Raw genomic sequence first — 15442 nt, forward strand, 5'->3', positions numbered from 1 at the left:
AGCGTATGTTTAAATTAGCACCCGTCGTTTACAGGGCTCTACAAATTTGCACGGACATCAACACGAATTCATATTTAGTTAGCTGCTTTCAAGCCGCATTAATAACAAAACTATAAAACTTGTTTTGATATTACACAAAACAAGTTTAATTGTTTTGTTGTTATGTGAGCAAGGCAAATATAATAATATTGTATATATTTAATATTATAATTAATATTAGCTATTTCTGTTTTACTGGGCATCGATTTAAAAATGTGTTTTTTATCATCCCATAATTTATACTGAAATAACGACCGAGAAGTCATGAAATCAATCCAAAAGAGATTAAAGCTGAAGTTTGCACTCCGATTAATAATGAAATTTGGGCTTTTTTTTTTATTCCACTACTCGGCAACTCTTGACTGCAATCTCACCTAGTCTGAGTGATGATGCATTCAAAGATGGTAACGGGCTAACTTGTTAGGGTATGGCAGTTGTATTCAACCAACACCTCAAATCGTTTTCTAGGCGATATCGTTCTGCATCACTATTAATAGCTTGGCGGCACGTTTTTGCCGGTAGGGTAGTTAACCGCTGAAGCCACCGACCAGACCAGAGCTGAGAAAGTTCAGAAATTATAAATTCCTAACTGCTCCTGCCGGGGTTCAAACCCGGGGCGTCCAACATATAACACCACAGGGTTCACCACTACGCCACGTTCGCCAAAAAACTTCTACGTGTACTTTTGCAATGTAAATCCGGCTTAAAATATCACTTCCAAAAAGCCATTATAAAAATAAGTCGTTGCTCTCGCCTCCAACTCAGAAATTGGCACTCGTTTAAGTGCAAATCCATTTGTATGCGGTATTATTGCATTTTTCATCAAAGTGTGAACTACATTACGGCAACACACTCGTCCTGAAAGCTCTATCCGATGTCGATTACATTTACGCGGCTACAGTCGAGTATCTCCGATAACGCCCGAAGCTCGCAGCAGGGCCAGTCCGTACGAAAGCTTCGCGAAAAGCACACGCTTGTTATGTTGCAACCATTTTAGCACATGTGATAAAACTTTTTTTTAACAGTGCCGTGACAGACTATACAAATTTTATACCGTATATTGTATGTTAATACATTTTAGCAGTGTTAAATATGGGCATTATTGATGTACCGAGACTGAGATTGTAGGCTGACACAGGTTCGTAGATATAGCTGTCTAGAAACGCTGTGTTTGTATTTCTAAAAACTCTGAGTGTAGTACCTTAGAAGTAGTTCTCTGACTGTCCGTAGCAATGAAATATTAGATAAAGTCTGGGTAGAATCATCTAAAGCAAAAAAAAAAATCCGAGAGAAATCTTTACTTAAAGTTCCGCTTCATAAATACCTCTCTGATATTAATCACACCAGTAATTTTTATCATAAATTACAGTTTAGTTATAAGTGTAAGTGTATCTAATATAAAAACCAAATTATTTTTTATTTATGTAGCTACTACCTAGGTATAAAATCCCAAAGTTCAAACCTATAACCGTATAATGTATAAAACCTCATCCAAATCGGTTCAGTAAAGTTTAACATATCATATAAAGGTTTATTTACCTTAGTATCTCCTGAGACGTAGACAGGGTTTTGTTTGCCTTAAATTGGCGCCTTATTATTCTTCTGAACTTAGTTAGCTGAAAAATAAAAATACGAGACACTAACTTTTCAAACTTTTAAGTTTTGCTTTGCAGCTTTGCAATTGTTTATTTGAAGAATTATGCTCATTTTTAGGATATTAGGGAATTTTGTGCACATTGATATCTTTGTTCAGCACTCTACTACGGAGATAATAATGGTTTGTGCAAACTAATCTTTTCTGTTAGTAAAGCTGAATAAAAAAATACTAAACCAGTCTAAGTATATATTTCAATGATTGGGAGCTTCACTCATTAAAATTTTGTTTAAATTGAAGTACTAATAAAGTAATCTTGCTCAGGCCCTCAGCAATCGAGTAGCTGGGTATAATTTTGATAACACACTTTATTTACTCGTACATAACTTAAAACTTAGTTATGCTTTCAGGCTTAGACTTTATACTGCGATAAATAAGTTTAAAGCTTTCATAATTTAATAAGTAAAACTGAAAATCTGTAAACTATGCAAATATATGTGTTAGGTTAAAAACAAATTATGAAAGTAAATTATTTCTATACTTTTTATCTTTTTTGGTATATTATCATCGGTAACAGTTATACTTCAATAAGTGTAATTAAAGTACCTACTTCTGTAACTTCTGAGTTTATTAAAATACATAAATTTATTAAGGGCTTTCTTCAAGAATGAATTCTTGAAGTCTGGAGTTTAGTTATTAAATTGTACAAAAACTTTGCTATTCATTTTTATTTTTTATCAAATTAAAATGATCTCACAGATTTTAATCAGTTTGTTGTTTTTAAGGAATAGATATAATTATTTAGATTGTATGTAGATTAGATAGATATACAATAATATTCACTTTGAGAATACAAAGGATGGATACTCGTATTTCTACTAATTTCAGTATTAAACGTCTTGAGTCGAAAACTTTGAACTATTTTAAAATAAACTTTTTGCACATTATTTGTAAACCTACGAACAGTGAGATGTTTTTTTACCTCTAGATGCTTTACTCTTTGCAACTGACATTACGTGTATTGTGTCATTACGTAAAAATATTATATTATTTTTATTTTTAGTATATCCTCTATATATTTGATACTTTAACTTTGGAGGTTTGCGTCAGTCTGCCCATCTTTCGTAATCGTGGTATCTAAGAATACATAGAAAAATACTTAATTTATAATTTCCTAAAATTTCTACTGAAGGTACTACCTTAACTAAACTTATGTTAGAACCACTTTATCTGGTTTACGTTCGAACTTAAAATTATACCATGTCAAAGTGAACTGTAAATTTTTCTCTTTAACTATTAAAAATAGGTGTTGAATTTAATTGTTTTTCACTTTTTTAATTTCTATATATTGTTTGTATTGTCACCCTTCTCATTGTGGGAGGAGACCCATGCCCTGAATTGATGTGATGATGATAATGTTTGTGTTCTCTTTGGATCAATTAAATTAATAAATTGCGAACCGCACGAGCTTTACCGCTCTACCGCATTAGTCGACGTTTGATGAATTTTAGGAACTCTACTATTCGAAAATAAAAAGAGGAAATGATGTTTCTGGCCAGCTTCTTCGCGGTAGAATTACAGTAGAATCTGTTTCCGAAACAGTGGTAAATCCACAACAAACTAACATACCAGACTAGCGTTTTCCTTGTAAAATAAATTACGTTTATATTTGATTCGTAGTATTTCTTAGACATAAGATTTCAATTAGGAATCCCTCTTGTACGTATAGTCACTATCTCAACTTCTATTAATTGTCATATTTTTTTCAGGCATACGGACTGCTGTGACAAACTAGTCACAATGTTTTCCTTATGCCGGCGATATAAAGATGAACACGGTGAGTATTCGAATAGTTTTAATATCATCAACAACAACAACAACGGGCTCTGTTGCCCTTTGTTGTTGTTATCCTTTCCTCATAGGAGAGACGGTTTTAGAGCATAGACCTATCACGTTGGTCCAAAGCGGTTTGGCGGTCTTTAACAATTTTTGGACAATATTATAAATCAAAATACTGTCATGCTGCTGAGTACGTGCCTGACATGCCTTCCCAGAGCTTAGCAAAAACCTAGGAAAAGTATATAACGACTAAAAAACAGAGCGGCGAGGGTAATCTCTCCGCTCTGTTGTTAAGTCGTTTTATGCTTTAACCATTATTGGTCAATATTATAAATCAAAGTAATGTCATGCTACTGAGTACGGGCCTGCCCTCAGATAAGAGTGGTGGATAGATTGCAGAGCTTAGCAAAACAAGCAAAAGCTTAAAATGACTAAACAACACAGTGGAAAGGTGAATCTCTCCGCTCTGTTGATAAGTCGTACTATGTGACCAATCCACTGACGCATTTCTTATTTCTTCTGTGAACCAATTTTGAATCTTAGGTAACGATTACTATCACATTTTAGTAAGATTGACCGCAAAACCGACGACTGTTTTAGACCTCCCTAGGCGAAATTTGAACAGAGAGCCAACTTTACAAGCGCAATCGACTGATTTGCGATACCACCCTCAAGTTTAAGTTAAAATATACGGCCTAGAAGGTAGAGCAAATAACATGCGTACCACGAAATAATGATTTTCTCGCCCTATTCTCGAGAAAATCGTAGACATATTTTATTCGTGGCGGGCATCTAAACTCTAATGGTTAAACAGCTTAAAACCAGGATTCGTTTGAAAACTAACCTACTCTTTATTTATGAGTTTCTACGTAGCATCGTATCGGAACGCTAAACTGCTTACAGTTTTAGTTAAAACTAACCCCAGCAGAAGCCTCCGACCAAACAAGTGAAATTATATAATGAAGCTTCCGCACAGCTAGCTTGCCACGTGGATTGTCATTATATCAATCCATTACCGGCCCACTATAAAGGGTACGGGTCCAGTGCTGACTGGTGGACTCCACACGCCTTTGAAAACATTATCGGGAACTCTCACGAATGCAAGCTTCCTCACGACGTTTTCCTTTACAGAACCTTTTAAGTAAGTGATGTTTTAGTTGCTAAAAACTTAGAAAAGTTAGAGGTGAGTGCTGGGAATTTGAACTCGGCCTACTGAAAGTGAAGCCGAAGTCTGACACACTGAGCCAAAACACTGATTAATTATTAATAATATATTATTGTAATATTGTAATGAATAATGTATGAGTAATGTCATATAAAATGCAAATGAATTTCAATTGAATAATAAATAGAAAGTTACATACTTGCCCATTGAACATTATTTCATAGAGATGGTTCTGTTGGAAATTCTAAAGCATTTTCATAATGCTAACGAAGTCGGGAGTAGACACTCTTGAAGACCTGCATTATATAATTTTATATTGTCTGTAGTTTTGTTCCGGTTTCTCTGAGGATGCTTCAGAGTGCGTTGGATAATGAAATAGTATAAAATATGTAGGTAGCTCAATTCAGACTTCTGATGCAGATGTCAGTGTCCCAAGTACCTAGGCTCTTGAGACGATGTTTTTATTTTACACACGCTGAAAATAAATACGATTGGAATAAACTCGATATAAGTTATTATTATGAAGCGGCGATAGCCCTGTGGAGACGACTTCTACGTCACTTTCGAGGGGGTGAGTTCGGTTCCTCGCACGTTTATTTGAGTTCGAATCCCAGCACGCACCTCTAACTTTTCTTAGTTATATTCGTTTTCAGCAATGAAAATACCACCGATCCACACGAGTGGAGTCCAGCAATCCACACTGGGCCCAACTGAAAACTAGTAAGGCTTCTTTCCCAATTAAATGACGCAATTCTTTTAGTTATACTATTTTAATAATTGTAATCTACCTACAGATTTCAATGATATAGATTCATTAATTCTTCTTTTAAAATAGGAAATTATATTACACCTAATTTCACCCTTTTTGAGGTGAATTATAGAATGGGGTGAATTATAGAAAACCCATTCATAGTGTCTACAGCCTAAAAGTACCCTCCGTTCTGGAACAAATAAACCAACTTGCACCAAATATTCTATTAACTACTGGATTTTCTCTGAACAGAGTGTTTACCCATTGAAGCTGCCCACGCTTGAAGACGGGTTGGTGACCGTAATAGATAGTAGTACAACTGAGGATGCTGCTGCCGACTATATTCTGCCCGCTTTATTTATTTCGGACTTTATAATCGAGAGTGTTCTAAAGAGTTGTTGCATTGATACCTCCCCTGTTCTATCAGCGGTGGATACTCTGGGTCTGCAGACGTTTATGGGTGGCGTTGAAAACTCTACATCAGGTGACTCACATATTCGTTTGCCCGCTATTAATATAAAAAATCCACGGGAAGAGGCGTGGTAGTGACTGTTGTATTCTTATCTACCATCTCACACGGTATATATCATAATAAGAGCAGTTATTACGGTATCACAGACAGACACTTCAATTTTAATTATTCGTATACAGATTCATTACCGTGCGTCTGGTACGGTCAGGATTAATTAAAATTATGACAGCAATATAGCAGTGTAGCCCGATACCGGAAAATTGCAAAACGAAGTGCCTTTAATCTTTAAGCCTATCACCAATTTTCATGCCTGCTGCGCTATATAACAACATTTTCTGGGGCAATACAAATTCCCTTTAGTGAAAACTTTGTAATCGCCTTTTTTAAATGGAAAAATAAATGACAGTGGGACTTAACATCGAATACTTTAAGCTCACCGACAGAAAATTGATCTTTTTTTAGGTTTCCATGCTTCATAATGGAAAACCCGAAATTTTATTTGTTTATAGCTCGCTTGTTTGTCCTATGTTGGTTACATACTCCGCTTCGAATAGTTGAGTTTTTTTACATAAGGTTCAAATTCTGTTTAAGGCCAGTTATTTTTCGATTCTTTGAAGTCATTTGTGATAGGGAATGAAAGTGCATTTGGTGCAGACGAAGTTGCACGGGTCAGCTAGTAAATATGAATTGTTGAATATACGGTTAAGGTTTTGGTACCTACTACAGTCTCAGTCAGGAGACTGTAGTAGGTTAAGGTTAAGTGAGACTGTAGTAGGTTCCAAAACCTTAACCGTATATTCAACAATTCATTTTTACTAGCTGACCCGTGCAACTTCGTCTGCACCAAATCGGTTATTACCGGAAAACAAAAATAAAATGACATTTTCTAAAAATGAATCCTAGCTAGATCGATTTATCGTATACCTACTAAAATTTCATGAAAATCGTTGGAGCCGATTCCGAGATTCCAATTATATATATACAAGAATTGCTCGTTTAAAGATATAAGATACTTCATATCATAGAGCTTGCAAAAGACCTACGTCCAGAATTGGGCATTGATCGGTTGAAGTTGTGTTGATGATTGCGATGAAATATATCTTGCAGCCGTTCGCAAAGTAGCACCAGATTTATCAAGTCTGTTAAAGTGTTATTAGATTTCTATGTACATACATATATTTTACCGTACACATATTTATTTCCCATTCCAAGAAAAACGTCATTCATGAATCCGATTAAAGTAAAGAGGGCCTTAAAAGCATGGCCGTCACTTAAGAGTGATGAGGGTATAAGCGTAGGTAACAGGTAGATTTTTTTTTATTCCACTACAAGTTAGCCCTTGACAGCAATCTCACCTGGTGGTGTGATGATGCAGTCTAAGATGTTAGCAGGCTAACCTGTTTGGGAGTATGGTAGTCAAACCCACAAATTGTTTCAACGCCACATCGCACCTGAACACTAAATTGTTTAGCTACACGTCTTATACTTAGCCATGGCCTCCCACCAGATAAGACCAGAAAATAATAAATTCCCAAATTGCCGCCGGGAATTGAACCCGGGACCTCCCACTTAAATTCATAGCGCTCACAGTTGCGGCAGGGAGGTCGTCAAATTGTGGGTGGGTGGGTGGTTTAAAAAATTACTATTCATAACTTTAATTAATTACTATTGGGGACTTATTTTATTGACCGATCACAACGTGCCTATTTCATTAATAAATAAACAGGTATACTGTATAGGTACAGGGAATTTAAGAGTAGGTATGTTATTTATTATTTCTTTTTTTTTTAATTTAATATTATAATTGCCACACAAACCCGTCCCTTTGTTTTTCCCTTTGCCAAAGGTTGTCTTGAAGAGATTAAGTTTCGTTTTTGTTTGTGTCTCTTTACCTTTTATTAAATGTGTGTGTGCAATAAAGTATTCAAACAAACAAACAGATATGTAGGAGGTAGGTTGTCGTATGATTAATACATTTAAAACTTCCTAGGCACTTAAAACGGTTGATTAAGTATGTTTAAATAGTTTGATTTTTTTTTGAAATTTTTGAAAGTTTTCAATGTGAAAAACGGATATAATAGGTACTTGTTTTTTTTGTTATGTAGCTATAATAATCTAGAGCATAAACTTAGTTATACATATCAGTACGATCTCCGTATTCATCATGATCATCATCATATTAACCGATTGGCGTCCACTGCTGGACATAAGTATTTTGTAGGGCGTTCAGAACTCCATGATTCTGGGCCCCTAGTATCCAGCGGCTCCACTTGATGTCGTCTGTCCACCTCGTTGGGGATCGACCAACGCTGCGATGGGTTGTCACTCTAACACCTTGGAAGCCCAACGTCCACGGTCCATCTACGTATTATTTTCCTACAAAAAGCTGATGCATATCGGGTTTTTGCTTTTCTTGAAATATACTGACAAGTGACAGTGCATTTTTCTACACTAAAAGTCTTGGTTTAGTGAAAGACAGGAGGCAAAAAAAAGCTATTTTAATATTTATATACTTACTAGCGGACCCCAGCGCCATCTGTCGGGCTGATTTGCGAATAACCATCCAGGGTGCCACCCAAACGCATACCAAAAAATACATTCAAATCGGTCCAGCCGTTTAGGAGGAGTTCAGTGACATACACACGCACAGAAGAAATATATATATATAAAGATATTTATAACTAATGTTGAGATTTTTAGTTCCTGCAGTTCAGCCGTGATGCTAAGGAGCTAGTCATATATAAATATACCTACGAGTATGTTATGTATATTATGTACACATAAAAATGGAATTTTGTTAAAATCGGGATAAACCTTGAAATAAGTCTGTTTTTGTTTACTAAGGAATGTAACGGAGAGCGGGCAGCAGCGTCCTCTATGCTACTACTATCATTTGCGATCACCGAACCGCCTGCCAAGCGTGCTGATTATGTGCAAATCCCCCAGTTGGGAGAAGTTTTTAGTCAAACAGTATAGTCTGTAGATGATGACAAAATCGGTTGAATGAATGAATGAATGAATAAAATATACTGTATTGTACACCAAATTAAAAAAAATACACAATTAAAAGAAATGAGACAAGGTACAATAGGCGGCCTTATCGCTTAAAAGCGATCTCAACCAGGCAACCTACCAAATTGAATACCAAACCTACCTACATGACGTTAAGAAGAAGGTTTAGGGTGTACACAAAGTAATACTTAAATAATAAAAATAAATTACAAAAATAAATACACGCACAGAAGAAATATACATATAAAGATATTTTTAACTAATGTTGAGATTCAGTGGTTTCGAGGACGTTTTAGATTTTATTAATTGTAAATAGTTTATTTTAGGTTATATTTATAAAACAAAAATAAATAAAAAATTTATCCAATTTATTTATTAGCGTGTTCGTAATATATGTAGACTTTAGAAGTAGGTATCTAGTGGTTAGATTAGCAAAAGTTGTTTCCTAACTAGTTTAAACTATTCCGCTGTAACTCCTGAACTATCATTTCAAACTTGCAGTTTTGAAACTGTGCAATGGTAAAGTTAACGTGTCATTAGTGATAAGTCAGCATTAACTTTTGCGTTAAAGGAAAATTTATGTCGTAAGTAGATACTTATACAATCATCGTCTTTTTAAGTCTATTAAAGTCTTATTGCACACACAGTAAATATATACAGGCAGTTTGAAAACTACGAACAAACGTTTAAACCAGCATACTCCTACAGATGCACACACCGACGATGGCCCAAAGCAAGTACCCCCTGGACTAGAATCCTGCATTAAAAGCTTTTTTTAAATAGATTTTTTATGGCACAGACCACATAACAGAGAGCGTTTAAGGTTCTTTTTTTTGGTTAGAATTATTATGCATAGATATATCTAAAAATTCCTATTTCCTTGTTAGGTACTGCACTATGCTCTTATTATTTATTTTTATAAAGTATTTTTCGTTAAAGTTTTTTTACCTTAGTAATTTCTATGCTAATACTATTATAGCCAATCAAAATATATATATTTATATATATATATATAAATATAATATCCGCTTGTATATATATATATATATATATATATATATATATATACAAGCGGAGCCCCAGCGCCATCTGTCGGGCTGGTTTGTGAATCTAAACCATCCAGGGTGCAACCCAAACGCGTACCAAAAAATTCATTCAAATCGGTCCAACCGTTTAGGAGGAGTTCAGTGACATACACACGCACACAAGAAATATATATATATATATATAAAGATAAAGATAAAGATATATATCATCATATCGACCCATTACCAGCTCACAATAGGGCACGGGTCTCCTTCCACAATAAAAAGGGTTAAGGCCACACTGACAAAAAAAGTATGTTTCTTAAGAACAATTAAATAACATCCGTATTGCGACCACCTTGATGCATTTATGCAGATGTTTTGATATTCTGGTTACTATACTCATAGTTATTTGAAAACATCTCAACATTATTCACTGTTCGCGAAGTGGAATGGGTCAGGTACACTTGTCGTCGAGTGTACTTCATATAATAATTTTTGGTTCAGAAACTTCTTGCGAGCGAAGGTCGAGAGAGATACCGAACGTGACCGAACTTTGTTAAAGAATTCAGGATGACGCGGACGCCGTGTTACAGATGTATTTTATACTTTCTACGCGAATCTAAAACTCCCATTTCAGAAACGATTATTTTGCCCATATATATCGATATATTTTTACATAATATCTGTTTTTATCTATTTATCTTCTATGTATTATTTATAAAAAAGCAAGAGACTTCGTCCACCCTTTCTTCGGTTTTCTACAAAACTATTTATTTATACATCCTCAATCGTTACATCATGTTTTTATTGTTTTATTTTATTTGAAACTTAATCATTGTTTTATTTATCTTTTTTTTATTGACTAAAATTCTTTTTTTTCTTGGCATTTACTATGTTCTACTTTTGTTTTATTGGTACTATACATTTATTGTTGGAGGTGGGTGTTAATTGTTGCGACACAGTTTATACTACTGCAACAGTTATCGTGGCACCATGTTTATTGTGTCAATTCTGTACCCTTAACAATATTCTGAATAAATAAATAAATAAAATAAATCATAATATCAACCCATTACCGGCAGCGGCGTACATAGAGTGTATGCACAGGGAATGCAGATGATATAAAATGAAGGATATCTCCAGTACGAGTTAAAAAAAAAAGTGAGTGTCAGCTCCGACGCACGACTGGAGTTTATTCCTTAAGTACGATTGTCGAAAAATACACAAAAAGAGTTTATTTAGCTAATTAAGGATTAATACCATATGAAAGGGTTAAAAACCCTGTGCAATTTATTCACACACGGCGGAAGTGAAACTTCTTAAAAGTAGCCTACGAGAGATTGAGGTGGATGTAGAGTATCTGAACTATTAGGATAAATGTAATGTTAATTATTTAGTTTCCTTGGTAACTGTTTTCTATCACACTCTGTCCCATAGGTACATTTATGTGTTTGTTTCTTTATCTAGATATTATTTATTCGGTTTCCTTGGTAACTTAAATAAGAAAAATAAGTTAATTAAACGAAAGCGACGTTGCATGTTTGCGCATCACAGTTACCGGGCATGCAACGTCGCATAGCGAAAACGTAACGAGAACATTCATCAGTAGATTTTACTCCTCACATTTTTCTCATACCGGGCGCCTTATATATGAAAATCGATTCTTAAGGAGTAAACTCCAAAAAAACTTAAGGAAAGGCATTGTTAGAGTTATAAAAAGCCTAACCTTAAGTATTTATAACTCGTATTGGAGATTTTGTTAGTTTTATATCATCCGCATACCCTCTATGCACGCCACTGATTATCGGCCCACTACAGGGCACGGGTTTACACCCACAATTAGAAGGAGTTAATGACGTAGTCAACCACGCTGGCCCAGTGCGGATTGGTGGACTCCACACACATTTGAGTACATTATGAAGAACTCAGGCATGCAGAAGTTTTCATTCAACGTAGAAACAAATGATATTTTAATTGCTTAAAACGCACATAACTTAGAAAAGTACGAGCTCGGACCCTGAAAGTGAAGTCGAAGTCCTACCCACTGTCAGCAGGGCTATCACAGCTTTTTATATGCAAAATACTATAAATAGTTAAATATTAGGAAGAATAAAATACTTAATGTCGTCTTTATTGCACAAGGTCATTGGCTTCAACAGCATTTTTGAATTCATCTCGTGTTTTTGACTGTCCGCAATCGATGTAGAGTTTATATCTTCCATGTATAGTGGGTTAATGGCAACGGAATTCACAGACTATTTTCCCTGACATAAAATCGGGACCGTCGAATTAGAACTCTCTTAGGTATAGGGGACAACGTCAGTTTAAATACGAAAAGCTGGCAATGAGAATTTGCCGACAGAAGAACCTTATTATTCTAAACAATGTATGTTAGGCCTGAATCGGTAAACTTTACCAACGACTCTTTAATTATAAAATTATGAAAAATACGTAATAGTCTTTTTAAACTCATACGTAGGTATATACCTTTAATATTAGGTATATCTTTATTTGATCAGTGAAACCTAAATTTTACGTTACTTACGACTTCATTGTGATACTTGAATAAGAATAAATTCTTCATTAAAAACAATTTCAAAAGTTAGTTTATATCTATTGATATTGGAATTGCTTCAGCGAGAAAAGACTGCCAAATAATACAAAATATGCAAACTAATACAAACGTCTCCGTTGCAAAATTCAAGAGACCATAGCATATTAAATTTCATGAAAACAAAGGCTTAAACATACAAAGTATGTATCTACCTATGTAATTAATTTATAGCTTAGATTTGGTCACGAAAAGAATAAAGAGACGTCGTATCGGCCGGGATTTGGAGCCAGTCGTAAAATGACTGGCTGGTTGAGCCTATGTTCTTATTCTCACAGCTGTTACGCCTTACGATGTAATGAAGGCTTATTGAAATCTTTACTGATCTGAGAATAATGAGAATACGAAAATCTGTACCTACCCAAAATATATTTCTCATGTACGGTGTACCTACCTACGAAATATTGTAACGTCAATTTTTTCTCACTTGTTGTTGGTATACGGTAAAAATCGAAGTCTATAACGCAACACTGGCCGGCGATAAAGCAGTACTGGCGAGTGATAATTGTTTAGTTGTCCTAGCTGATTGCTATTCCGATCTGTCACTTTCGTAATCATTCTATATTCAAATTCGATTTATTTTCTGTTATCTTTTTTTACACTTTTACTCCGAATATATTGTGCGACCCATATAATATATACCAACACTTGTCTTATAGCTGTTATGTATACAACTATAATACATTAATTTCAGATAGTTTTTCTGAATACAGTACGGCCTCCCTTTCGGCGGGACCGAGTTCGTTTTCCGGCATACACCTTTGGGAGCTAAGTACGTTTTAAGTAATTAAATTTCACCAATTAAAATATCGCTTGCTTTAACGGTGATAAAAAACATCGTGAGGAGACCGACATGGTTGATAGTTCTGCATAACGTTCTTAAAGGCGTGTAAAATCTATACCAAAAAGGCTGAGGCCAGTAATGGGTATGATGATGATTTTTTTAATTAAAAAAAAAACATGAACAATAAAACCTTTTAACTTTACCCGCTATAATAAAGGGCTTTATCCTATACTTAAAAGGAGAAATGGGGTTGGAAGATTATAAAAGTCCTAGGTTTTGGAAGCTAGAGCATTAAAATCGCTGTTACAATAATAAAGTTAGATAACATTTTCAGTTTAAAATAGGAAGTTTGTAGGGTCATCGGCTTAGAATATCACGTATTAGAAATTTTATCCATACTCCCAAAAAATCCGTTTTATTTTAAGTATGTATTCAGACGACAGATTAAATTGTTTAGTGCTATCCTTTTCCACTTTTCTGTGGCGATAAGGAAAGCACTTCTTAATTAGAACTGGCATCTAAAGATTTTAGATTAGATTGACGTTAGATGAAAACTGTTGGACAATCCTTTTTTACGATAAAATACATCCGCTGTTGATTACGTATTTCGCAACAGGTTTGCGACAGGCGTAAATATTGCAATCACTGCTGTCAAACGTAGAGACGTTGGAAAATGGAAAAGAGTTTCCATATACTAAATAAACAAAAGTGACGTTTGACAGCAGTGATTGCAAGATTTACGCCTGTCGCAAGCCTGTCGCTAGATCATAATCACCCTGCCGATCTGTGAAAAGAACTAATTGCTAAGTTTTGAATACGGCACTAAATTAAAATAAATAAGTAGGTTAACATTAAATAAACCAAAACGTTCCTGTAGCTAAATCCTTTAGTTAATTAACTCTAAAACACCAAAAGGATAAAGGATTAACGTGACTGTAAAGTATAACGACTGAGCAATAGAAAATACACGCTACGTTTTATGAGGCAATCATCCAAAGTAGCTGAATAGCGATTAGTGTACCTTGAAGCACCTCCCAAGTACTTAAAGGACGAGGGGCGGCCGGTGCGGCCATTCACAAAACAGTCCGATCGATAAGGAGCGTCTCACCAATTCACTTTCAACTCCAATTACACTTTTCCGTTACCTACATCCATTACTTGTCCGGTTCGGTTCGCCTGTCACAGACGCACGTCTTCGAAACGAGCAATGGATAGTCCGTTTTGCGAAAATATTTGGGGGTTTCCCGTAAATGTATTCCTGGAGAATCTCATTTCGTTTCCCAATCTGACGTCAGCTTCTCGGGTTGTCTAGCCATAAAAATAGCTATTAGGGAAAATCCAAATATCCGTTTCAATTCATATAATATATCCTGTGTCAATGTGAGATTTAAGGGGCAAATGATAAAACGCCCCAAAGACAATTTAGATCCTTGTGTATTATGTATGTTAGAGATAGAAGGGAAACTATAAATTGGTGGCGCTTTGCTGAAGGGAAAAATACGATTTTCAGTGAGTTTCCTAAACGATGTAACATTTTAAATGTCTGCACCTTTGTTTAATTATTTACGTAAAGTATTATCGGTTTACCTAAGTATACCACAGGTTATTTATAAACTAGCAGGACACATACATATCCCTATCCCTACTAATATTATGAATGTCAATGTAAGTTTGTTTGTTACGCTTTCACGCAAAAACTACTTAACCGATCCTCATGAAACTTAGTACACATATTCTTGGAGAAGAAGTAGAAGTAGAAGTAGAAGTAGAAGTAATATAGAATACTTTTTATCCCGAAATTAAGCTCGGTTCCTTTGGGAGAGGGGATAAAAGTGTTTGACGATTTTACACCATAACTCCGGCAAATTATAACCGACTTTAATAATTATTTTTGTACTATAGAGGTTATAATATGTGTTTAGTTTTGCCCAAACTTTGTGTAGATCTGATGAATGTGGTTGGAGATAGAGGACATAACTGCTCAGCGGACAACAGCAAACCCCTCAGTTAAGGCTGAGCGATACTTTAATTTTTTTAGAACTAAACTAAATTGAATGCCACATCAAAAAAACAAAATCAAACGCAGACGAAGTCGCGGGCAACAGTTAGTACATATATATATATATATATATGTACTTTATATAAAA

The 15442-nt window shown here is 35.0% G+C and overlaps 1 protein-coding gene across 1 annotated transcript in view; it reads left to right on the forward strand.

Moving 5' to 3' along the window:
* Positions 1-1000: 1000 nt before the first annotated feature.
* Positions 1001-15442, forward strand: part of LOC120632235 — a 92098-nt gene continuing 77656 nt past the window's right edge. The window contains exons 1-2 of the mRNA XM_039902040.1: positions 1001-1177; positions 3403-3470. Of these exons, the coding sequence (XP_039757974.1) occupies positions 3434-3470 (37 nt within the window). The 5' untranslated portion in view covers positions 1001-1177; positions 3403-3433. The remainder of the gene's footprint in view (positions 1178-3402; positions 3471-15442) is intronic.

This window comes from Pararge aegeria, chromosome 19 (assembly GCF_905163445.1).
Source record: "Pararge aegeria chromosome 19, ilParAegt1.1, whole genome shotgun sequence".
Lineage (NCBI taxonomy): Eukaryota > Metazoa > Arthropoda > Insecta > Lepidoptera > Nymphalidae > Pararge > Pararge aegeria.